The sequence below is a fragment of the Eschrichtius robustus genome, chromosome 11 (genome assembly GCF_028021215.1).
Source record: "Eschrichtius robustus isolate mEscRob2 chromosome 11, mEscRob2.pri, whole genome shotgun sequence".
NCBI lineage: Eukaryota > Metazoa > Chordata > Mammalia > Artiodactyla > Eschrichtiidae > Eschrichtius > Eschrichtius robustus.
Genome location: NC_090834.1, coordinates 72,253,286 through 72,279,513, shown reverse-complemented (window position 1 = coordinate 72,279,513; position 26,228 = coordinate 72,253,286). Strand labels below are relative to the sequence as shown.

Below are 26,228 nucleotides of genomic sequence, written 5' to 3'. Positions count from 1 at the left end.
GTGACTTTTCCCCCTCTTTAATGGGGTGTATTACATTGATTAATTTTCAAATGCTAAACCACCCTTGCATCCTGGCATAAATACCAATCAGTCATGGTATGACATTTTATCTGTTGCTAGATTCGGTGTGCTAGTATTTTGTTAAGGATATTGGAAATGTTGGTCTATAGTTTTATTTTCTTGTGATGCCTTTGTCTGCTTATGGTATCAGAGTAATACTGGTCTCATTTATAGAATGAGTTGGGAAGTTTGCCCTCCTATTTTTTGGAAGTTTGTGAAGGATTGGTCTTCTTTCTTGTTGTTTTTTAGTCCTTTAAAATGTAAAACCCCAAAACTATTAAATTGTACACTATAAAAGGGTGAATTCTAAAGTATGTGAAGGGATTGATATGCACCTTAACCCCTGAAAGGGCCTATTTCTGGTTTACCTTTATTCTTAGGATGCAGTACTGCTGAGTTTACCAAGTTATTCCTACCACAGCAAGCCTTCAATTCCAATCTTTGTCTCCCTAGTCCTATGAAGCTACCAAAAGGGACTGCTCATTCTATCAGTTACTGGCCCCTCTGGAAGCAGCAAACACCCTTTTGGTAGCCCCAAACTTGAGACTCACTTTCTTGGATTTCTGTCCTCCTCCAGGTCTTATACTGGAAATTCTGAGGAGCTTGTTAGTTCTTCAATGGCTTCAAGCAGATTTTTTTGTTGTTGCTAATAACTTGTAACTTTTCTAGCTACCTTCAGGGGATATGATGGTCTGAGTTACCTAGTTAACTATTAGTGGACACTTGAGTCATCAATGTTTTAAAGTTATAAAACAACTATAACTTTATCACTAACAATATTTCTTGTTTGAGGGTATGTTTCAGAATAACATAATTAACTAAATTTTAAAACAACTCCTTTGTGTAATTATTTAAAAATGTATGCAAACCCTTTTGAGCTAAGATTATGCAATTTAAATTTGGAGGTTAATATAGTTAATTTCACTATTTATGAACCCTAGCCGTAACATAAGACTATATTCATTTGTACAGCACATTTTTACTCTTCAAAATACTTTCACCATCTATTATTTATAATTTGCTAATAACTCCTCTGTGAAGTAAAAAAGATTATAATCTTCATTTTAAAGATGGATAAACTAAAAAACTCATTCATTTATTCATTTTAAAAAACAATGTAAGAAATTGTTCTAAAATTTAAACACACATGACTTTTGCAGTCTCACCTGACTTTTCCCTGTGGCAGTCTGTACCAGACTCTGGTTCAGATGCTGAAGCATATTTCAACATTTGATGTCCACAGCTTATAAAATAAAACAGATAAATATGTGTATATGATAAGTGAGGCAAAATTTTTTTACCTAAATACAATCAGAAAATCTGGTTATTTTTTAACTGCAAGATCCCAACTGCAAAATATCCTAATATTCCAATCTCTCTATAAACTTAACAGGCTTTATCCTAGAAAGCACCTGTGTCCCTGTGAAGGAAATAACATATTTTGGAAGTAACACTGAGATCTGAGGTAAACACTTATTACCATCAAAGCAGAAATGAGAACAGACACCATATGAACTGGGTACTGTGTAAACAGGTACTAAATTAGTACATACTAAAATAATTCTCATACATTTACTGATATCTTATGATGGATAAAATACCACTATATTTCACTTCAGATGGAGATCATTTAGCTGGGAAATGAATAATGGCACTGAAATGAAAAAAAATTGTTTAGAATAAAAACTACTAGATGAAGAAGAGGATATAGTATTCATTAATCATCTAGTTATAATACAGAACGAGAAAACTGGTAATACTTTATTAAAATAACCTATATTTTGAAACAAATAGTAAACACTTGGGAAACTTACCTGTTACATAAATTGCTATCAGAATTTCTAAGTTGCTGATAAAAATCTGGTGAATTGGGTGCATTGCTCAGAGATCTGTGTAAAATAACACTTGGCTTAGTAAGAAAATCAGCAGTGTCAGGAAATTCTATAGGCGATCGGTTAGTTGGAGAGCCAGCAGACATTGGTCCATGACTGGGAGAATTCAGGCCAGGTAAAGCACCTAAAAAATTGAAAGAGAAGAAAGAGATATGTATGTATGTATGTACTGATATGTACGTGTTTATTGTCTGTGTTTGGGTGTTTATAAAGAGCGTTTTCCTTCTTTAAAGAAAGCAAAGTATTTACAGTTAAATGACAAACTAGTTTTCTACATGGAGCTATCTTCAAGACCTTCTACAAATTCAGGCAGAATATAGACCATATTTGCCATCATCGATGATTGTGGAATAAACACCCTGTGGCAGGATGGCACATAGTAGGTAAATACTAAAAGTATAACTAAAATGTACATAATGTGTGGCACAAATTTTCCTAATTCATATTGGTCTTTAACATTTTGTGTCCCTACCAGCTTGATTATCCACATGAACAAAAGCATCTTTACCAAATTTTATTGAATATTTTTCAATACAATAAAATTCATTTTTATCAAAGAACCAAAGTTCTTGATAGCATTAAGCAAATTAAGCATATGATAAAATTATATTAACACAACAGCAGATCCCTTAAAAAAAATCCACATCTTTCCAGCTCATTCATTCATTCATTCATTCAACAAGTATTTGAGAGCCTATTATATGCTGGAAAATGTGCAGTGTTTCACAATGGAGAAGAAGATGCCATCCCTACAACTCAATGAACCTAAAGTCTAGTGGAAAATACAAACAAGTGCTAAGTGTTAAAATAAGGGAAAAAAAAGAGTGCTTCAGAAATACATCCCTAATCCTATTGATTTACTCAAGAGCCTTTGCTGGGTGCCTTGAACTAAGGGTATATCTGGAGAGGTGTAGGTGGATTTAAAACTTTATTTTGAAATAAAGATCCAAGTAAAGTGTGAATCAGAGAGGAAAGCAAATAACAGTTGTTAAGGTATTATGGTATTTTCAGACATAGTTACAGATGTGTGTGATGGTTAATTTTATGTGTCAACTTGGCCTGGCTATCATGCCCAGTTGTTTGGTCAAATTCCAGTCTAGATGTTGCTGTGAAGTTATTTTTCAGATGTGATTAACACTGAAATCTGTAGACTGAATAAAGCATATTGCCCTTTATAATGTGGACTGGCCTCATCCAATTTGTTGAAGGCCTTAAGAGAAAAGACTGAAGTCCTCCAAAGAGGAAGGAATTTTCCCTCCAGACTGCCTTAAGAGTCAAAACTGCAACATCAACTCCTGCTAGAATTTCCAGCCTGGCAGCCTGCCCTAAAAATTCTGGACCTGACAGCCCTCTCAATCTGGCAAGCCAATCCCTATCAGTCAATCAATCAATCAATCACTCCCCACCCCATGTATATGTATGTAAGTATATACATATGTATGTAGGTATATACACATGCACAAACATCCTATTAGTTCTATTTGTCTGGAAAACCCCGACGAATACAATGTGTTATTTTATTTAATCTTCATAATAGCCCTGTGAGTTAAGTAGCATTTTCATTTTACATGTGCAGGGCTGCCAACTGCTGTTCTATCAAACTGATTTGTTTAGAGGCTCCTATAATTTCATATAATGTTGGGGCTGAAAAAGATTTTATAAACAATCGGTCAAACACTTTAATGTTTCAGAAGAGGAAACCGAGGACTAGAAAGGGGAAGTATCTTTCTTGTCAAAATAATAACAGTTAGTTACTAACTGGAGACTGAAGTCCCAATTTTCAGCATTCTTTTTTCTATTATAATACTGAGTGTCCAAAACCCTGACAAACAGGCTGAGAAGAATAAAGGATAGCCTAATTTTAGGGTAGAAATTTCATATAACATAGAAAAGCTTCGAGGAGAAGACAAAATGGTAAAGAAAAACCCAGCAACCCTTAAAAAATACTTTCTACAATACAGATTCATCGTTTTTATTATAAACCTTTTAAATTGTGAAATATAATAACACTCATACAGAAAAGTTGTAACAGGAATGCTCACCACTCAAGCTAAAACATAAAACATGGCCAGAGATCAGAAACCCATGTCCAGTATCTAATTCCCCTCCCTCTCGTTAAAGAAAAGCATTACTTTGACTTTTATGGTAGTGTTTTTCTTGCCTCTCCTTATATTTATACCACATATGTATCTCTTTACAGATTAGTTTTGCCCTTTCTTTGAACTTTGTAAATTGAATCAGATAGTATAAATGCTTTTATGCCTTGCTTACTTTACTCAACATTTTAAAAATATGTTTCACATGTTCATTCATTTTGAATGACATATAAAATTGTATGTATGAATATAGCACAATTTTATTTCTCTGTTCAAGTACTGAACTGCCAAATTGTTTTCCAAAGTAGCTGTAGCATTTTACTTTCCAATCAGTGATGTATGAGTGTTCCTACCTCTGAACATTTTTCCAACACTTGTTATACCGTCTTTAGAATTATAGACATCTTAGTGGGTGTGAAGTCATGATTCCTCGTGGTTTTGATTTGCATTTCCCTAATGACTAATGATGCTGAGTATCTTTTCACGTGGTTAGGGCCATTTGTATACCTTCTTTGGAGAAACATCTATTCAAATCTTTTGCCAATTTTTTAGTGAGGTCATTTGTGTGTTTATCATTGAGTTTAAAGACATCTTTGTCTATTCTGAATACAAGTCCACTGTTAAATCGTAATTTGCAAATATTTTCTCCCATCCTGTGGACTGTCTTTTCACTTTCTTTAGGTGTCTGTTGAAGTAAATACAAATGATTTAATTTTAATGAATTCCTATTATCAATTTTTTAAAAATACTGATTTATTTATTTGGTTGCACTGGGTCTTAGTTGCGGCAGGCGAGCTCCTTAGCTGCGGCTCACAGGCTCCTTAGTTGCAGCATGTGAACCCTTAGTTGCGGCTTGCGTGTGGGATTTAGTTCCCTGACCAGGGATCGAACCCAGGTCCCCTGCATTGGGAGCACATAGTCTTATCCACTGCGCCACCAGGGAAGTCCCCCTCTATTATCAATTTATTTCATTTATGGACTGTACTTTTGGTGTCTACGAATATCCAAACTCAGAGAGATTTTCTCCTGTTTTCTTCTACAAGTTTTATGGTTTCACTCTTATATTTGAGTGTATGAGCGTTTAGAGTTAATTTTTGAGTATGATGGCAGATATGGTTCCAAATTCATTCTTTTTCATTTGTATATCTATCCAGTTGTCCCAACATCATTTGTTAAAAACACTATTCCTTCCCCATTGAATTACCTTGGCACATTGGCTGAAAATCAATTGACCATGTAAGGGTTTATTTCTGGACTCTCAATTCTATACCACTGAGTTGGAATATCCTTATGCCAGTGTCACTGTCTTGATTACCATAGCTTGGTAGTAAGTTTTAAAATTTAGAAGTGTGAGTCCCCCAGTTTTTTTCTTCTTTTTTTTATTAAAGATTATTTTAGCTACTCTGGGTCCCTTGAATTTCTATATGAATTTTCAGATCAGCTTCTCAAATTTCTGCAAAGAAGCCAGCTCAGATTTTGATAAGGATTTGTACTAAATTTAGAACAATTTAAGGAGTATTGCCATCTTAACAATATTAAGTCTTCTGGTCCATGAACATGGGATATTTTCCATATGGGTCTTCCTGCAACTTCCCTGGTTGGTCCAGTGGTTAAGACTCTGCGTGCCAATGCAGGGGGCATGGGTTTGATCCCTGGTCGGGGAACTAAGATCTCACATGCCACGCAGCATAGTCAAAAATTAAAAAAAAAAAAAAAAAACATATCTGGGTCTTCTTTAATTTCAACGTTTTATAGTTTTCAGTGTACAAGTCTTGCACTATTTTGCTAAATTTATTCCAAAGTATTTTTTTTCTTTTTTTAAAAAATAAATTTATTTATTTATTTTCTTTTTGGCTGTGTTGGGTCTTCGTTGCTGTGCGCGGGTTTTCCCTAGCTGCGGCGAGCGGGGGCTACTCTTCGTTGGGGTGCGCGGCCTTCTCACTGCGGTGGCTTCTCTTGTTGCAGAGCACGGGCTCTAGGCTTGCGGGCTTCAGTAGTTGCAGCACGCAGGCTCAGTAGTTGTGGCTCACAGGATCTAGAGCACAGGCTCAGTAGTTGTGACACACGGGCTCAGTTGCTCTGCGACATGTGGGATCTTCCCGGACCAGGGATTGAACCCATGTCCCCTGCAATGGCAGGCAGATTCTTAACCACTGCACCACCAGGGAAGTCCTGAAATTATTTTCTTAATTTCAGTTTTGCATTGTTCATTGCTAGTATATAGAAATACAATTGATTATTGCATATAGATCTTGTATTCTGCCACACTGATGAACTTGTTTATTGGTTGTAATAGGTTTAATGAATTTCTTAGGATTTATAAATATATGATTATGTTGTCTGCAAATAGCTTTACATCTTCCTTTTATTCATTTTTACCTAAACTTCCCTGGATAGAACCTCCAACCCAATATTGAGTAGAAGTGGTAATTATTTTATAATTGTTTAAATTATTTTATAATTTTTTTTTTTTATAATTTTATTTTATAATTTCTAATTCTTTATATTCTTTCTGTTGTGAGACATTGTTGTCATACTGTCCTTACTTTAGATATGGTTTCCTCAAGTTCTTTAAACATATTTATGGTAGCAGATTTAAAGTCATTGCTAAATCCCAAATCCAAGCCTCCTCAGGGAAATTTTGTTGGCTGTTTTTCATTGTCTACATGGCGAAAATTTTATTGTTTCTTTGCATGCTTCATGGTTTTTTTTGTTGAAAACTGGACATTTTAGATAATATATTGTAACAATTCTAATATCAGATCTCTCCCACCCTCAAGGTTTACGTTGCTGGTTTTTTGTTTGTTGGTTTTTTGTTTCTGATTATTCATTGAGTGATTTCCTGGACTCATTACGTAGATTTTGTTTTCTCTGAGGTGTGTAGCCACTGAGTTCTCTGCTGTCTTTTTTTCCCTTTTCTTCTTGATTTATGCTTGACTTTTTAGAAGCCATTCTTGGGTCAGTGTAATTTAGATGAGACAGAAGATTTCTTTAAATGTCTTGCCTCTATGTCATCTGTAGATGAGAATCTGTTTGAAAGATACAACTTCAAACTTCCAGGCAGTTTACAAGACAGCCGTAGCTTTTACTTCCTGCTTGTGCAGGACCTCAAGGTCAGCTACAGATGGAGTGGCCAGGGCCTTCGCCTTTCCCAGATCTTTCCTGGGCATGTGCACAGCCCTAAACATGTGCTCAGCCTAGTATATGTGGTGGGATAAGTGTCCAAATTCTTTTCTAGGATATCCAGTTGTTCTGGCCTCTTTTGTTAAAAAAAAAAACAAAACAAAACTATCCTCTTCTGTTGCCAGAGCTTTCCACTTCCCCATGGTCATCTAGTGTCCAGGATTTCCTTTTAAATTCCCAATCAGCTCTTGTTTGCCCCAGTTGAAATCACAGCCTTATGCACTCACAATGTTGCCTGGCATAGGGTATAGGGGTTTTTTGTTTGTGTTTTTGGAGAGCTGAGCTCTGAGTCAAATGAAATATCCACAGCACCCTGGGAATAGAAGGGTTTTCCAGGGAGCTTGAACAAAACGTTTACTGTACTATCAGGTTGTTGCTTTTAATGCAGTTTCTAAAGAGGTCAGACTCTAATGGCTGCAAAGCTAGCGGCTTTTAGCTGTAGTATGACTGAGCTGGGCAGAGAGAGGGTTTGGGAAGTGCCCCCAATTAAACTGTCACAGAACCCCACTGTCTCACCAAGGTTCGGTAGTTAGTTTCTTGTATAGATGACTTCTAGTTTGTTCTCTGGCTTTTGTTAACTTCCAGAATTCTGAAATGATTGAGTTTAGTTTTTTTCCCCTATTTTTGTTGTTTTCGCAGAAGAACAAGTTTACTGAGATCCTCTCTCTGCCATTCCGGAAGCTGATCACTATATATGATTTTAATCCTTTGAAACTTGTTGAGACTTGTTTTATAGCTCAGCAAATGGTCTATTTTGATCAATCTTGTGTGCGTCCTTGGAAAAAATATGTATCTTGTAATGTCTGAGTGTGGTGTTTTATAGTCGATTAGGTCAAGTCAGTTAAATCATGTTGTCCTAATCTTCCATTTATCTATTACTAATATTTTGGTTTGCTTATTCTACTAGATAATGAGAGTGGTGAGTTAAAATCTCCAAAATGAATACAGATTTGTCTTTCTCTCCCTTTAGTTCTGTCAATTTTTGGTTTGTGTATTTTATTTTAATTAATTAATTTTTGGTTTGTGTGTTTTATACCCATGAGATCAGACCTGTGTCCTTATATTTAGTGTGCCTTTTGTAAAGAGCATGTACTTGAGTCTTGTGCTGTTAATTGTCTGACAGTCTGTATCTATTAACTGGAGTGTATTTTCAACTTTTTTGTGGAAAACTGCACATTTTAGATAATATACTCTAACAACTCTGGTCAGATCCCTGGCACCCCCAGCTCCCCTACCAGCCACCCACGCAAGGTGTATATTTAATATAGTTTGCTTAATCCTCCATCTTGCTATTTCTTTTTTAGTTATTCTTTATGTTTTTGTTTCTTATTTTCTCTTTTCTTGTATTGTTTTGTTTGTTTGTTTGTTTTTAATCATGCCATTTTACCTCCTATATTAGCTTCTTACTTATACTTTTTCTTTTATTCTTTTAATTATCACCCTGGATATTACAATGTGCATCTTTGAAGTATTAGTTTCTTTTAAATTAGAACGTTTTAGTACTTTTCAATCATTGCCAGTACACTGTAAGTTTAAGTCCAATTTACCCCTTTCCCACCCTTTGTGCCACTGTTACCATATACTTGACTTCTTTATACATTATGCAAGCCACAAGGGAGTCATTGTTTTTAATGATCAGTATTCTCTTATGTACCCATATATTTAGGCTTACCAGTGCTTTTCATTCATTCCTGCAGATCCATGCTTCAATCTGGATCATTTTCCTCCTACCTAAGGAACTTCCTTTGCTGAATCTTAGTAGTGCAAGTCTACTAGCAATAAATTCTACCAGCTTTTGTTTGTACGAAAAAAATGTTATTTCACCTTAATTTTTAAAGGATATTTTCACTGGATAAAGAATTCCAGGTTGGCAAGTTTTGTTTTGCAATACTTTAAATATGCCATTCTATTGTCTTTGGTGACTGCAGTTAATAATACTGTTTTGCATAATAATACTGTATTTCATATTTGAAAGTTGCTAAGAGAATAGATCTTAAAAGTTCTCATCACAAGAAAAAAAAATTTGTAACTATGTGTGGTGACAGATGTTGACTTATGGTGATCATTTCACAATATATACAAATATCAAATCATTTTGCTGTATACCTAAAACTAATATAATGTTATGTCAATTCACCCCCCCATAGATAGATAATTGGATAAAAATTCTATTAGAATGACTTATTATAGGATATAGGATATAGTCAGGGTTTTTTTCTACTCTCATATTAAGATTTTTTTTTTTCTCCCTCCACAATTACCATGCTACAAAAGCATGCTCTTTCCGGGGTTTTCCGTTGTTCTCTGTCTACAACTATTCAGATTAAATAGTTCTATATTTTATCCCTGAATTGCTAGTGCCTAACAAAGTGCCTGATACACAGTACTTGTTCAAAAATTAACAAATGAATGAGCAAACTGTTAACTAATAGGCAACCCAAACTGCTTAGTTATGTTAACTTATAACACATGAAATGGTATTCGAAATTAGCTATAAATAGGTAATGACAAGGTTTGCACTACCATATACTTTGAGGCCTCCCATATTTAAGTCACAAAAATGATTTCTTACCAGCTCTTCTTAGACCTATATGATGAGTTAACGATACAGAAGATGACCTTTGCTTCGGGATTGTCAGTAGATTTGAACTAAAAGGTCCATTTAGATAGCATCCTTGACTAAAAGGGAAAGATAATAGGTTAAGATTTTTTAAAACATGAGAAATTCCTTTTTTGCTTATGGTCTTCAATTCAATTAGCAAATATCTGCTTATACATGTAGTTGAGACATCTATCTAGTGCCTAAGGAGTAAAGCAGGAGCCAGCAAACTTTTACTGTAAAGAACCAAGTAGTAAATACTTTGAGCTTTGAAGGCCATAAGGTCTCTGCAATTACTCAACTCTGCCACTGCGTATAAAAACAGCCATAAACAATAATAAACAAATGAGTATGACTGTGTTTCAATATAATTTTATTGACAAAAACAGGTATGGGCCACATTGGGTCCACAGGCTGTAATTTGCTGAACCCTGGTTTCAAGCAGGTTATGAATATCACCTGGAGGGCTTCTTACTACACAGATTTCTAGTCCCATCCCCAAGATTTCTGATTCTAAAGGTCTGGGGTAGGGTCAGAAGATTGGCATTTCTAACAAGTACTTAGGTGGTCCAGGGCCCTCACCGAGAATCACTGGCCTAAAACATACAGTTTTTCACTATCTTTCGCTCCCCTTCTTCACAGATATTGATTACCCACTGACGCAATCATATCCTGTAACTGAAATGTTTATTACAGGTTTTAGGGTTCTTATGAAGAAATTACATATAGGTGAGCAATCACAGTATACCAACTGATATATAAAATGCATTTTAAGATTATATATTTTAAAGCTTCTGGCCCAGTGCCATACATATAGCACTTCCTTTCTTAGATAGTCACTAGCCTGTTTTCTTCTGTTAGTCAATTCCTGATGTGGGCACTTTGCTACAGGATCAAGAACAAATCTAGATTCTCTATTTTCCACTCGATATTTTGTTATTATGGGCTGAGTTCTCAAGATTTTCCCTAACTCCTTCATCTTTTTTGTACTTCCACACCCCCTTACTCAAGGAAAATCTATTTTTCAGCATCAGATATTTCTGATGCTATCTTTGTGTGTGTTTTTCCATCTGTAAAATTAGAGATTTAGACTAAAGGACTTATAAAATAACATCTAGCCTTTAGATTCTATAACATTTTTTGCTCAAGCTAACAGTAATAATAATTTGTTGGCAATGTTACAAAAAGAGGCAATATGTAAATAATACCACTCAATAAACTCATCTCCCTACCAATGCTTAATCATTCTTTGTATTTGAATATTCATCGCCTACATACAGAGTGGGAGAGACGGGGAAAGAAGAGTGACACTACCACCCAGGGCAATATTCAAATAGAACAATCTGTGTACTCTACCAACATCTACTTCCTGATTAGTATTCAAAACAAAGACAGGGTTTTCTCCTTCAGAGAAGAGACCTGAAGCACTGCTCCATAGTCTTCTACCTTAATCCAGGGGGCCTAATAATTGAAACAGTTAGCTGTTTAGAATTGAGAGGTCAAATTACAGGTTTTCAGCTCAGTTCCAGAATCACCTCATTAATTCCCTGCCTATAACCAGATAAATATATACCACAATGAGATAACATAAAAAATACTGAAGAGTGTATATGTATAATTGATTCACTTTGTTATACAGCAGAAACACACCATTGTAAAGCAATTATACTCCAATAAAGATGTTAAAAAACAAAAATACTGAAGAAAGCAGAGGGCAAGATAGGCTAGGAGTCCCAGTGATTATTAATAGTTGGTAGGAAGGTGATTAAAGTCAGACTTGGGAATCGGTCTTCAAATCCAAATGCACAAGCATTACAAGAGATGTCAAATGTTATGGTCACAGAGTTAAGTCATATGTTAAGAGTTGATTTCTAAGACAATCAATGCAAATTACCTTGACAAGTTTTGTATCACCTCATTTATTATTTTTTTAGGTAGCTGTAAAACTTGTTGGCTGTCCAACATCCAGATTTGCAGAGCCATTATCTTAAAAACTGCGTGGGATGACACCATTAGCCCTCCTGAATCTCTGCAGTTCAATAGGTTCCAGGCATTGGTATAAATCTCTAATAAATTATCAGACACATAATTGAGAAGCTGGTTCCCAAGTACATTATTTAGAGGACATACTATTGCCAGGCAACAAGTTATTAGATTTAATTACAGAGCACTTACGGCGATGAACGATGAATCAGAATAGGTTAAAAGCAAGCCTCTTTAGTGTAGGAGTACCTATAGTTGATGGCCTCAGAGTTTTGGTACGCAATTTGCCTACATTTCCCCAGGGAAAGTCTGTTCAAAGGAAATGAGCTGTGAGCTCTGAGTACGTTGTTTGTCCACAGGGAGGGTCTGGGTCCCAGCAGTCATTCCATGGATAGCAGTTTAGCCATTCTTTTAACCCTAGGTACTAACACTGTACTTGGGTAATTCAATTGTCAGCTAACCCAGAAAAGCATTCTTCAACCCTTCCTGGAATTTCCTTACCAATAAAACTTCATCCTAGGTCTGAAAGTTAAGCAGAAGGCAGTATCAACTGTCATATGGACACCATACCCCTGCAGGATACTTGTTAAGCAGCTGTTTATCTTCAAAGACCCATTTCAATGTAATCCCAAACTCTTTACAGTAGTCAAGCAGGTCTCAGAAGGGTTGTAATGACTAACGCAAGGTAGAAAATGAAAGTTGCCATAAAAGAGCAAAGGAAAGGTGTTAAGGAGATTCAGAGGCAAAAGAGATTACTTTTCCTTGGAGAACAAGGGAGGGGGATGTCAGCGTGTTATTCTTAAGCTGTGACGTCTGAGCTGAATCTTTAAAGACATACAGAAATAGGGGTGAGAGGGTCTCTTCTAGGTAGAGGGAATAACTAAAAAGGGGCACAGATGTGCACAAACAGAGCGAATATCAAACAGTTAAGCTTGACTGGATTTTCAGATAAATAAAGGTGATACCGGAGAGGTATTTTGGTGTTATAAAGTAATGGCCTTCTTAATTAATTAAAATCTCAAGTCCTCTACGAGAGGAACAGTGGTAAACTCTTTTTTTTAAATTTATTTATTTATGGCTGCGTTGGGTCTTCGTTGCTGCACACAGGCTCTCTCTAGGGGCCACTCTTCATTGCGGTGCACGGGCTTCTCATTGCGGTGGCTTCTCTTGTTGCAAAGCACGGGCTCTAGGCGCGTGGGATTCAGTAGTTGTGGCATGTGGGCTCAGTAGTTGTGACACACAGGCCCTAGAGTGCAGGCTCAGTAGTTGTGGCGCATGGGCTTAGTTGCTCCGTGGCATGTGGGATGTTCCTGGAACAGGGCTCAAACCCGTGTCCCCTGCATCGGCAGGCGGATTCTCAACCACTGCACCATCAGGGAAGCCGCAGCAGTGGTAAACTCTCAAGGGTAGGTAATACAGTGGCTGTTCAAGTAGGACTAACTCTTCTTCCTTGTGGTTTTCCTCCTTTGGAGTCCTCTTATCATACCTAACATAAGGTTTATAATACTTCACTTTTTTCTCCAGGCAAAGCATAAAGAAAACCAAACTTAAGTCCTATATTACGCTTTACACAAATGAGGCAGCTGAAAAATATAATTCAGCTTAATTTTCAAAGGGACTGAAACTAAAAACAAAATTATGAGAAAACTTCAAGGAAGAGTCTAACACAAGTTACATTCCTGTTACTTTCACGTAGAGAGCTTTCCAAATCATTTTTCTACTCTTATTCTTTGAAAGACTTCTCATCTCTGTTTGCTTAATTTTTCCAAGTAAGGGTGCAACTTTGTCATGAGAGAGTAACAGAATTTTGAATCTCAGGCTAGGAATTTGGGCAGTATTCTATGGGTGTTGATAAATGTCCAAAAACTTAATGATTAGAAAAAACTGTATAATCAAAATTTTGTTTACGGAAGATTTCTGGTGGAAGGGTAGAAGATGGATTGAGTAGTGAAGGATATTAGAAATGGAAGGATAATTCAATAGCCCACATAAGGAATAACGAAAGCATGAAATAGTGTAGGCAAAGTGATAAAGGAAAAAAAGGAATAGAGAGGAAAGGAGGTTTAGAGATAGACTCGACAACTGTTATCTATAGAGTAAGGTAACAGGATGTATAGATAACACCAAGTTTTCTAGGTAAATCAATTTTGTAAGCAACCACAAAACTAGAGGATTGCAGCACTGTGCCACGAAATGAGGACAGAATAATAGTAACAGAGGGAAAAGCAGCTGGAGGGATGAGAAATTTGGTTTCAGACATAGTTTCAGGGAGCAAGAGGTTCAATATTTAAATCATGCTGAAATCATAGGGTGATTTAAAATCATAGTTAGAGAAGCTATGATCAGAATCCAGAGCTGCATTCGTATCAAAACTAGGAAATGTGATCTCCATTCTGGAGTACTCTAATAAATTCAAAATGAATGCCTCATGATTCCAGAGTTACAAGCCTATTTGTTTTGTGCTACTAAAGCTTAAATGTTCCCAAACAAAATGTCACCATACATTAATGATCTATAGCTATGATGTCTAATATGCCTGCCATTTATGTCTATATGATCGTTGCATATGGCTCTTTGTATTTTAATTAATTAAAATCAAATCAAATTTAAATTAAGTTCCTTAGTCATACTAGACACATTTCAAGCTCTCAATAGTCACATGTAGCTAGGGACTACCAAATTGCATGTACAGCTATAAAAAATTCCAATCATCACAGAAATTTCTATTGGACGGCACTGACCTAGAGACTTGAATTTCAAAAGGAAGAGTGGTTGTAAATGCTTCATATATTCCCCTTTACCCTATGTTCAAAGTACACTTAGAAATTTATTACTGAGACGCTCCAGCTTCTGCACACTAGAAAGATTACTTCCAGCCTCACCTCTTTAAAGTAGATGTTTCCTAATATGGCCAATTACTGTAGTCTTCAAAGTTCTAAATCTTTTATGAGGCATATGATTTTGTTTTAATGAGTGTTAAGTAAATACCTTTAACTCTGAGATATGTTTGTATAAAGATTAGTTTTCCTTGGACCATGTTTCTATTTTATTATCAATCGTGTGAGGCAGGAGTATAAAAATAACCTTAACTCAGTGTATCAAACGTTTCTTTTATCTTAAATGCATTGCTGTTACATCAATGTGATGGAAAGATGAAAAAATAGAATCATTTTCATCATTCTTTCTTAAACTCAAAAGTATTCTCAAGATGTTTCCCAGGGTTAAGAAATACCTGTCGTATTTTCAGTTCCTAACGTCATTTACTTCGTCATATCCTGCTTCTGTTAACAAAACAACAACAACGACAGCAACAAAAACCATTATCATGTTTAGGCTCTGGGCAAGCTTTGGACCAAAGCTCATTTTCCTGTAATGTTCTCTTCATACTTGAATCCATTCCTATTTTATAAATCATTTCACTTAATTTTTCTTTTATAAAAATGGAGTTCATCTACTTGAATGTACTGTAGAAGATTCAAATTAATAAATCACACAAGAATCTGGAAAATTACAATGATCTGATCATATTTAGTATATAAAATGTTAATATAAAGTTTAACAGATAAATAGCTCTGATCCAACACTGCCACCTACTGTTTCAAATGTGTAACTACACAGGTCAAGTTAAAGTATCAATACAACACATGCTCAGTCCTAACAAAGTGGTTTAACAGGAAATTTACACTGGTTCCAATTTTATTAACATGGTTAGATAATTGACTAAATAGAAGCTTATAACTCACACAAGAGATCAATATCTTTCCTGGCCTTTAAAAGGCAAAGTATTGAATCCTTTGTTATCAGAGTAAGTGGATATATATACATTCAAAAGATCTCAGCTCCTGCAATCTCCCAGCCTCACTTGGTTGCAGTTACTGACACCTCTCCTTTGTAGCATTAGCACTGTTTAGTTCCAAGTAAATCCTCAACAGAATATACAATATGTTAGTAGTTTTAGTTCCCCAGGAACAGGGCTTAAAAGTGTCCTGTTACCTTACGTCTCACGTCTGAGGTAACATCTGGGGTGAACCTTGGGGATGCTCTTCCTTTCACAAGTCAGAAACTGTTGACCAACCTCTGAATACTACGCAGTGGACTGGTGACTGCCCCTAATATGGCCACCTCTACCGTGGCTTTCCCAGTACTGCATCCTAAATTGATCCTTGTTTCCTTAAACTGCCTACCTGATTCATGTTCTTAAGGCTCCAGCATGCTTTGTACCCAACTTACCAATTTTGGGGGAGAAGGCAGATTACCTTCTTTTTCAGAATCAGTTTCTCTATCAGGCCACGTTACAAACAAAGCCGTCCTATACTAAAATACTTCCAGTGTTCCTTTATGCTTTTAGAACTATTTCAAACTTCATTCACAGAAAGAAAGCGGACGTATTAGATTCAGGGTTCTTGAAAAGGCTCTGGGGATTTTACCTTAAAATGCCAAATTCTTGGTGAGGCCTTTTGCCATTATTGCGTTCCCACCTTGGAGAAGTCTGGTCAATAGGTGGCAGACCTGAGGTTCCCGAGCTCCTCCTCAGCTGTGGGGTTGATAAACTATTCCTACTGTTCAGCCCCTGTTGAATAATTTAACAATGATTAAAATCGTTATCCTTCAATATGCCGTAAAAGATGGTCCATGGAAATATCAATACAAAGTACAGTTGACCCTTGAACAACTTGGGGGTTAGGGGCACTGATCCTCTGTGCAGTCGAATAATCTGGGTGTCATAAATAACATACAAGTGGGCCTTCCCTATGCGGGCTTCCTCCATATCCGGATTCCGCATCTGTGGATCCAACCAACTGCAGATGGTGTAGAACTGTAGTATTTACTACTGAAAAAGGTACGGGTCTGAGTGGACCCACACAGTTCAAACCCATGTCGTTTAAGGATCAACCGTACATTTTTAGCATGTATAGGAGAAACAAAATATTTTATTCTGAAAATCTGTCAATTTTACTCCAAACATAACATTCTATATTGTTCTTCTATTTATCTTCCTCCAACTAAAAAATGATTTCTGAACTCCCTACAGTTTAACCAAATTTTTTTTCTTTTGTACATTTTATTCCTAGTTTTATGAGAAATATGCAACTGACAATTTTAAAAGTAGATATGAAAGATTTACCCTGAAAAAAGCCTTCAGAGGGCAAGCTTAGGATCAGGAGTGATCCCTCTTTCCTATTATATTTTCAGTACAATGCTAACGTACATAGATAGAGGTTAAACTGCAGAATTCTGAGCTACCTTTTGAATTAATGACTAAATTAAATTCAGAACACCTTTCACATTAAGAATATTTTACCCTAATTTTTGAAAATATTCTAGGTTAATCCAAATGTTAACCAGAATATTCCATTTTTGACCATTGTGAATAGGTGTTTTAGTGAAATCGACATTAAACAGTTTCTGCTTCTTATAAATTTCCCCTATCAGCAGACACGAAACCATCTCAAAGAGATAAATACCATTTATATTTAAGTTTTTCCAAGGATGTTGATTTTTTAAAGATTCAATGTTAGTTATATTTACATTGAAAAAGTTGTTTATGTAACATCCTTTCTGACTATAATTTAGGTCCATACAATCTTTCTTAGTTCTTAATACACATATAAGACATTTACATTAAATTATCTGTTCTAACTCCCTTTTCCTTACTAATTATTTTTTCATAAATGCTCTTGCTCTTTTCTGAAGTAACATCAGGCTTTTTATATTCTTTTCCAAAGCAGAGATAAATTAGATAAGAAATTCAAATAAGAAGTTTTAAAGAACACAAAAGAAATAAGGGTTACTTCCTTGTTCTTATATGACTTATTCCTATCAGTAAATTCTAGTACTCAAAATAAGCCTTATTACCTAGAATGTTCAGGAAATGAGGCAATTAGGCATCCTATTTAATTAATATTATTGTTTAAATGTTTCTAAAATGTACAGTACACTTTTCTACATAGTAAACATAATAACAAACATAATACTGATATCAATGTGATTCTTTTTGGGTTTTTTTTGGCCTCATCATGCGGCTTGTGGGATCTCAGTTCCCTGACCAGGGATTGAACCCAGGCCACAGCAGTAAAAGCCCGAAATCCTAACCACAAGGCCACGAGGGAATTCCCTCAGTGTGATTTTTATCACTAAGATTTTTTAAGAATTATTATTTTTTAAAATTACTATTCTAAACATCAGATGTCAATGGAAAATACAAAGGAAGAACAACATATCAAATGAAAACTAACTCAAGAATATATTAGTTATTTTATTGATGAATTTATTGCTATCCCTTTTTGTTGCTTGTGATTAATCTTTCTCATAGGTAGAGTGCTAAAAAAAAAAAAATGCCATATAACTTAATTACCATTGGGTTTTGTGTAATGCAGGTGCTACTCGATACACTTTAAAAATAAAAGCATGACATAACTACCTATGATCCAGATTTGTGAACAATAATTATGAAAAATTTGCCCTAATCGGGCTTGCTTAATTTTTCAACACTTCTATACAATAATGCTGAGAATTAACAGAATTAACTGATGATCAAAGTCTCTCCAAAAACTATATTTAACTTTTTCTAAGCTCTAGATCACTATTACAATGAACAAAATTAACTGGTTTGAATTTCATCTTCTCTTAGTTTCTTTAGCCAGTAGAATAAAGTAGTTAAAATAATCTCTAAAATATTTCTAGTTTTAAAGTTTTACGATCTTAGCTACTGGTAAAGGTATTGATAGTCAGATAAAAGAATTAAAAGCAATCTGAACAGACATAATGTATATCTATTTAGAACAGTATTTATTATTTTCTAAAGGAAATCCTATTTTGAATCAGTGATATTTAAAGAAAAATTAATCCCATATCTACTGGTGGAAAAGTCAATGCTTATTGGGCTATAGTAATCTCCAGTGGGTAGGCGGGAGGTAGGGAGAGACAGTTCCAAAAAATGTGAAAATCAGTTTAAAATAATGCTGTGTAATTTCATAAAATGAATATTATAATGATCATTTTTTCTTGGTTCAAAAAGAACAATTTCTGGTTTCTAAAGAATAAAATAGAATAATGACACAATTTGAATACTAGTTTGCTGTACAGCCTGAAATTAAATTTGCCTGTTGTTCTCTACTTCTTAAAAACAATAACAACAATAATAATAAATAGTTGTTACCGATGAAGTTATAACTGCTAATTACAGCAATATTATTTAGAATAAAAACTGAATACTTGCTTAGAATTATTTGAGATTATGACTACCTCTGAAGTCCCAAGCAACTCAATGTACTGGAAAAGAAGCTGGCCCTTTAAAAAGAAATTCTATTTTATCCAAGATTTAAAGGAGCAATTTTAATTCAAAAACATTATTAAACGTGATAAATAGGGCTGGCTGATTACTGTATTTTGACCTTGTGAAGTTTTCTATCTCCTTTCTCGGCTGGGTCCTCTATTTCAGAGCAGGGATAAAATCCAGGAAATGGTGTGAGAGGATTAATCTTTGGCCTGCAGGAGCCAGAGAAAGCACCCATCAAGCTACTGATACTCCGGAGGGAAGAAATGACTTGCGGGGGAAGGGTTGGGTCAACCAGAAGATCTGACACCATATTACGAGCCTCATTTAGCACCGAAAGATCAACTCCACTTCCACCTCCAGAATTCTAGAAAAGAAAAAAAACAAAAAACAAAAAAACCCCATAAAATTATATATGTGTTACACAGAAAATTTAACATTTAAGAAAAACTTAACTCTAACAATAACTAAGTACTTGAATCCTATTAAATATTAATTTTCATTCATTTGGACATGGCATAAATGATATAACAAGTGGTATGATTCTAACTTTAAAATTTTTGATGCTGATATAACAGATATTGTAAACTTTAATTTTTTTCCTACATTTTTTATTAGTGTATCTCATATTTAACGGTATTCATTAATGACTTACCTTATAACTAGTATGGAACCAAATTTGTGTTTCTTTCAGAATCTATAGTTTGGGCATTTAATTAATTTATTAATGATTTTCTTTCCTTTATGTCAAAATTTCTTTCAAACATATACAGCATTTCTTTTATTTACTCCTCACTTAAGAGGCAGTCTAGCACAGTGACAAGGCTTTGTTTCAAAGACATCTGAGTTGGAAATCGACTTGGAGCAAGTTATTCAACATCTGAACTTTTCAGTTTCTTCACTGTAAAATGGGGATAACAACTACCTCATTAAGGGCTGATATGAGAATTAAATCTGATAATCTGTGTAAAGCACATAAAGCAATGCATGGTACATATATTTAAAATGCAATAAATAAAACTATTATTATCCATATTATAGAAAATGATGAGATAAAAAGGAGAAAAAATGGTGTCAGAGTTCAAAGGAGATAGTGATAACACTGAACTGAATAGTTAATATGGAAGGAATAACAGGACACTGGGCCCTTAAAAATGGATAGGAAATACATTTTTTTTAATTTAAAATTAATATTTCATTGATGAATATATATGATATGATTTTTACTTTTTGAAAATACATATATATTATGTTCAACTCAATTACCCACAGAAATAAGTGCACTGATAATCAGAACAGTGAATTAAATGTTACTTTTGTTTGTTTTATTGTGCCTTGAATTTACATTTGGGTGTGTTCGTAAGTATTCAAAGTATTTATTGAGTTCACTGTTTATTAATTATCCTCAACACATTTTGAAATTGAGAAATGTTATGAAAGTTAGACCAACAGTTAGCTTGGTAATGTCTTTGCTCTTTGCGGAATTCTTTTTTTTTTCCCTTGTGAAGTATTATTTTGTATTAGTTTTTATTTTAAAACGTTCCCCATTATTGGGCCATAGCCCAGCTATTTCTAGTCTTTATAAGCAAACACCTCTCTCTATATGTCACTGTAGATATTAAGCATACTTCTGACAGATAGCTTCCCCTAACTTGAACTACTGAACCAAAGTAAATGAACCAAACCAAAATCACTATAAAACTACCCTTGCATATGTTGGTCAAATCTATACCTCCACAAACTGTATATAACAGTATCTGTTTTCCCACACCCAAATAAGAAATCTGTTGTCATTTGAGTTGGTGTTCCCTTATATGCAGTGTGTCATTTCTCTCTGGCTGCTTTCAAAATATTTTCTTTGCTTTTAGTTTTCAAAAGTTTAATTGACATATCTTGGAGTAGACTTGGGGTGGGGGGCGCTGATCCTATTTGGGATTCACTCAGCTTCTTGAATTTGCAGAATTACATCTTTTGCAAAATTTGGGAAGTTTTCAGCCATTACTTCTTCAAATACTTTTTCAAACCCACTCTCTCTCCTTCTCAGACACTGATGATATGAACGTTGGCTCTTTTGTTATTGTCCACCAGGTCCTGAAGGCTCTGTTCATTTTGTTTCCATTTATTTTCTCAATGTTGTTCAAACTGAGTAAATTCTACTGATCTATCCTCAAGCTCACAGATTCTGTGCTCCGTCATCACCACTCTATTGACCATTTTACAAGTTTTTTATTTCCATTATTGCATTTTGCAGTTCTATAACTTCCCTTTTTTTTTTTTTTTTTTTTGTAACTTCTATTTTTTGCTAAGATTTTCTATTTTGTTTATTTGTTTCAAGAGAATTTGTAATTGCTTGTTAGGATGTTTTTATGATGGCCGCTTTAAAATTCTTTGTCAGACAATTCCAAATCCGATCATCTTGGTGTTAATCATTGATTGTCTTTTCTCATTCAAGTTGTGATTCTCCTGGTTCTTGGTATGACAGGTGATTTTCAAAATTTTATCAACATTTTGGAAACTATGCTAGAAGACTCTGGGTCCTATTTAAATCTTTTATAGTAGGAGGTGGTCTTCCTCTTTAGATTTAGCACCAAGTCCTAGTCTACTTTTTCAGGCTGTAGTTCTAATGAAAATTTAATTCTCAGGGCATTCACAGTGGTATTTTCCGTCTGCTTGATTTTCTCCTGGTGCCACTAGGGTTTCCACTGGTCCCTGCTGGTGCTGCGGGTGACAGTCGGTGGGGAGCTTCCTCAGGTTGGGCTATCTGGTGCCTCTAGGTCGGGGAAGGGAGTCTCCAAGCCACAAGGACAAAGAGCACTTTCTGGGCTAGGCACCTGTGTTGTGGAGACCTGGCCACCCTCTGTCTCATTGGGGAAGGGGAGTCTCATGCCTAGTAGGGAATAACCATACTTCCCTGGCCACTTAATGTCAGTGGAGTTCCTGATCAATTCCCCCTTGGTGTTGTTGGCAAGACTCTCATTCAATTTTAAGGAAAGGAAGAGCCTACCTGCATCACATTCTGTGGTTAGGCTGGGAGTCTGCATTACCCCAACATTTGCTGTTGGGTGACAGTTATAAGACACCCTGTCACACTGTGTTGTTCCTCTGTTACTGGGGTCCCTAATTTCTCCTCTTTGCATTTTTCAGAGTTCTCCTTTGTTCGCCTCTTGTGTTATTTCCAGAGTTTATACTGGTACTTAGCAGAGAGTATCAGGGAGAATTAAATCTGATGATACATGCAGAACACATAAAGCAATGTATAGAATATATAGGTAAAGGGCAACAAATATTATTATTATGGAAAGTGGTGAGATAAAAATACAGATAAAATGGTACCAGAGTTCAAAGAATATATAGATAACTTTAATCTGAGTGATTAACAGAAACATCATGGTAAGGGTGGCATTTGAGCTGAGCTGTTCATTTGGTAGGATTTTACTCAGAAAGATTAGGAGAAAAGAATTTTTTACAATAAAAACAAACAAAATTTATTTGGGGAAACTCATTCTTCAAGAAGGAGAGAGCATAAATGAAGGTACAAAAGTGGTGAAATAGCAATGTACAGGGAATGTAAAATTTTTTTTTTTTTAGTTGTTTTGTTTGTTTTTTTATACTGCAGGTTCTTATTAGGCATCAATTTTATACACATCAGTGTATACATGTCAATCCCAATCGCCCAATTCAGCACACCACCATCCCCACCTCACCACAGTTTTCCCCCCTTGGTGTCCATATGTCCATTCTCTACATCTGTGTCTCAACTTCTGCCCTGCAAACTGGCTCATCTGTACCATTTTTCTAGGTTTCACATACATGCATTAATATACGATATTTGTTTTTCTCTTTCTGACTTACTTCACTCTGTATGACAGTCTCTAGATCCATCCACGTCTCAACAAATGACTCAATTTCGTTCCTTTTTATGGCTGAGTAATATTCCATTGTATATATGTACCACAACTTCTTTAGCCATTCGTCTGCTGATGGGCATTTAGGTTGCTTCCATGACCTGGCTATTGTAAATAGTGCTGCAATGAACATTGGGGTGCATGTGTCTTTTTGAATTACGGTTTTCTCTGGGTATATGCCCAGTAGTGGGATTGCTGGGTCATATGGTAATTCTATTTTTAGTTTTTTAAGGAACCTCCATATTGTTCTCCATAGTGGCTGTATCAATTTACATTCCCACCAACAGTGCAAGAGGTTTCCCATTTCTCCACACCCTCTCCAGCATTTGTTGTTTGTAGATTTTCTGATGATGCCCATTCTAACAGGAGTGAGGTGATACCTCATTGTAGTTTTGATTTGCATTTCTCTAATAATTCGTGATGTTGAGCATCTTTTCATGTGCTTCGTGGCTGTCTGTATGTCTTCTTTGGAGAAATGTCTATTTAAGTCTTCTGCCCATTTTTGGATTGGGGTGTTTGTTTCTTTAATATTGAGCTGAATGAGCTGTTTATATATTTTGGAGATTAATCCTTTGTCCGTTGATTCATTTGCAAATATTTTCTCCCATTCTGAGGGTTGTCTTTTCGTCTTGTTTATGGTTTCCTTTGCTGTGCAAAAGCTTTGAAGTTTCATTAGGTCCCACTTGTTTATTTTTGTTTTTATTTCCATTACTCTAGGAGGTGGATCAAAAAAGATCTTGCTGTGATTTATGTCAAAGAGTGTTCTTCCTATGTTTTCCTCTAAGAGTTGTATAGTGTCCAGTCTTAGATTTAGGTCTCTAATCCATTTTGAGTTTATTTTTGTGTATGGTGTTAGGGAGTGTTCTAATTTCATTCTTTTCCATGTAGCTGTCCAGTTTTCCCAGCACCACTTATTGAAGAGACTGTCTTTTCTCCATTGTATATCTTTGCCTCCTTTGTCATAGATTAGTTGACCATAGGTGCGTGGGTTAATCTCTGGGCTTTCTATCTTGTTCCATTGATCTATGTTTCTGTTTTTGTGCCAGTACCATATTGTCTTGATTACTGTAGCTTTGTAGTATAGTCTGAAGTCAGGGAGTCTGATTCCTCCAGCTCCACTTTTTTGCCTCAAGACTGCTTTGGCTATTCGGGGTCTTTTGTGTCTCCATACAAATTTTAAGATGATTTGTTCTAACTCCGTAAAAAATGCCATTGGTAATTTGATAGGGATTGCATTGAATCTGTAGATTGCTTTGGGTAGTATAGTCATTTTCACAATGTTGATTCTTCCAAGCCAAGAACATGGTATATCTCTCCATCTGTTGGTATCATCTTTAATTTCTTTCATCAGTGTCTTATAGTTTTCTGCATACAGGTCCTTTGTCTCCCTAGGTAGGTTTATTCCTAGGTATTTTATTCTTTTTGTTGCAATGGTAAATGGGAGTGTTTCCATAATTTCTCTTTCAGATTTTTCATCATTAGTGTATAGGAATGCAAGAGATTTCTGTGCATTAATTTTGTATCCTGCAACTTTACCATATTCATTAATTAGCTCTAGCAGTTTTCTGGTGGCAGTTTTAGGATTCTCTATGTATAGTATCATGTCATCCGCAAACAGTGACAGTTTTACTTCTTCTTTTCCAATTTGTATTCCTTTTATTTCTTTTTCTTCTCTGATTGCCGTGGCTAGGACTTCCAGAACTATGTTGAATAATAGTGGTGAGAGTGGACATCCTTGTCTCGTTCCTGATCTTAGAGGAAATGCTTTCAGTTTTTCACCATTGAGAATGATGTTTGCTGTGGGTTTGTCATATATGGCCTTTATTATGTTGAGGTAGGTTCCCTCTATGCCCACTTTCTGGAGAGTTTTTATCAGAAATGGGTGTTGAATTTTGTCAAAAGCTTTTTCTGCATCTATTGAGATGACTATATGGTTTTTCTTCTTCAATTTGTTAATATGGTGTATCACATTGATTGATTTGCGTATATTGAAGAATCCTTGCATCCCTGGGATAAATCCCACTTGATCGTGGTGTATGATCCTTTTAATGTGTTGTTGGATTCTGTTTGCTAGTATTTTGTTGAAGATTTTTGCATCTATATTCATCAGTGATATTGGTCTGTAATTTTCTTTTTTTCTAGTGTCTTTGTCTGGTTTTGGTATCAGGGTGATGGTGGCCTCATAGAATGAGTTTGGGAGTGTTCCTTCCTCTGCAATTTTTTGGAAGAGTTTGAGAAGGATGGGTGTTAGCTCTTCTCTAAATGTTTGATAGAATTCACCTGTGAAGCCATCTGGTCCTGGACTTTTGTTTGTTGGAAGATTTTTAATCACAGTTTCAATTTCATTATTTGTGATTGGTCTGTTCATATTTTCTGTTTCTTCCTGGTTCAGTCTTGGAAGGTTATACCTTTCTAAGAATTTGTCCATTTCTTCCAGGTTGTCCATTTTATTGGCATAAAGTTGCTTGCAGTAGTCTCTTAGGATGCTTTGTATTTCTGCGGTGTCTGTTGTAACTTCTCCTTTTTCATTTCTGATTTTATTGATTTGAGTCTTCTCCCTCTTTTTCTTGATGAGTCTGGCTAATGGCTTATCAATTTTGTTTATCTCCTCAAAGAACCAGCTTTTAGTTTTATTGATCTTTGCTATTGTTTTCTTTGTTTCTATTTCATTTATTTCTGCTCTGATCTTTATGATTTCTTTCCTTCTGCTAACTTTGGGTTTTGTTTGTTCTTCTTTCTCTAGTTTCTTTAGGTGTAAGGTTAGATTGTTTACTTGAGATTTTTCTTGTTTCTTTAGGTAGGCTTGTATAGCTATAAACTTCCCTCTTAGAACTGCTTTTGCTGCATCCCATAGGTTTTGGGTCGTCGTGTTTTCATTGTCATTTGTCTCTAGGTATTTTTTGATTTCCTCTTTGATTTCTTCAGTGATCTCTTGGTTATTTAGTAACGTATTGTTTAGCCTCCATGTGTTTGTGTTTTTTACGTTTTTTTCCCTGTAATTCATTTCTAATCTCATAGCGTTGTGATCAGAAAAGATGCTTGATATGATTTCAATTTTCTTAAATTTACTGAGGCTTGATTTGTGACCCAAGATGTGATCTATCCTGGAGAATGTTCCGTGCGCACTTGAGAAGAACATGTAATCTGCTGTTTTTGGATGGAATGTCCTATATATATCAATTAAATCTATCTGGTCTATTGTGTCATTTAAAGCTTCTGTTTCCTTATTTATTT

At 35.4% G+C, this 26,228-nt stretch overlaps 1 protein-coding gene across 1 annotated transcript in view; it reads right to left on the bottom strand.

Moving 5' to 3' along the window:
* Positions 1–26,228, bottom strand: part of PDE3B (phosphodiesterase 3B) — a 169,593-nt gene that overhangs the window by 38,450 nt on the left and 104,915 nt on the right. The window contains exons 3-7 of the mRNA XM_068554689.1: positions 19,208–19,456; positions 16,241–16,383; positions 9,804–9,910; positions 1,875–2,076; positions 1,227–1,303 (exon numbers count right to left, since the gene is read on the bottom strand). Coding sequence (XP_068410790.1) covers positions 1,227–1,303; positions 1,875–2,076; positions 9,804–9,910; positions 16,241–16,383; positions 19,208–19,456 — 778 coding nt within the window. The remainder of the gene's footprint in view (positions 1–1,226; positions 1,304–1,874; positions 2,077–9,803; positions 9,911–16,240; positions 16,384–19,207; positions 19,457–26,228) is intronic.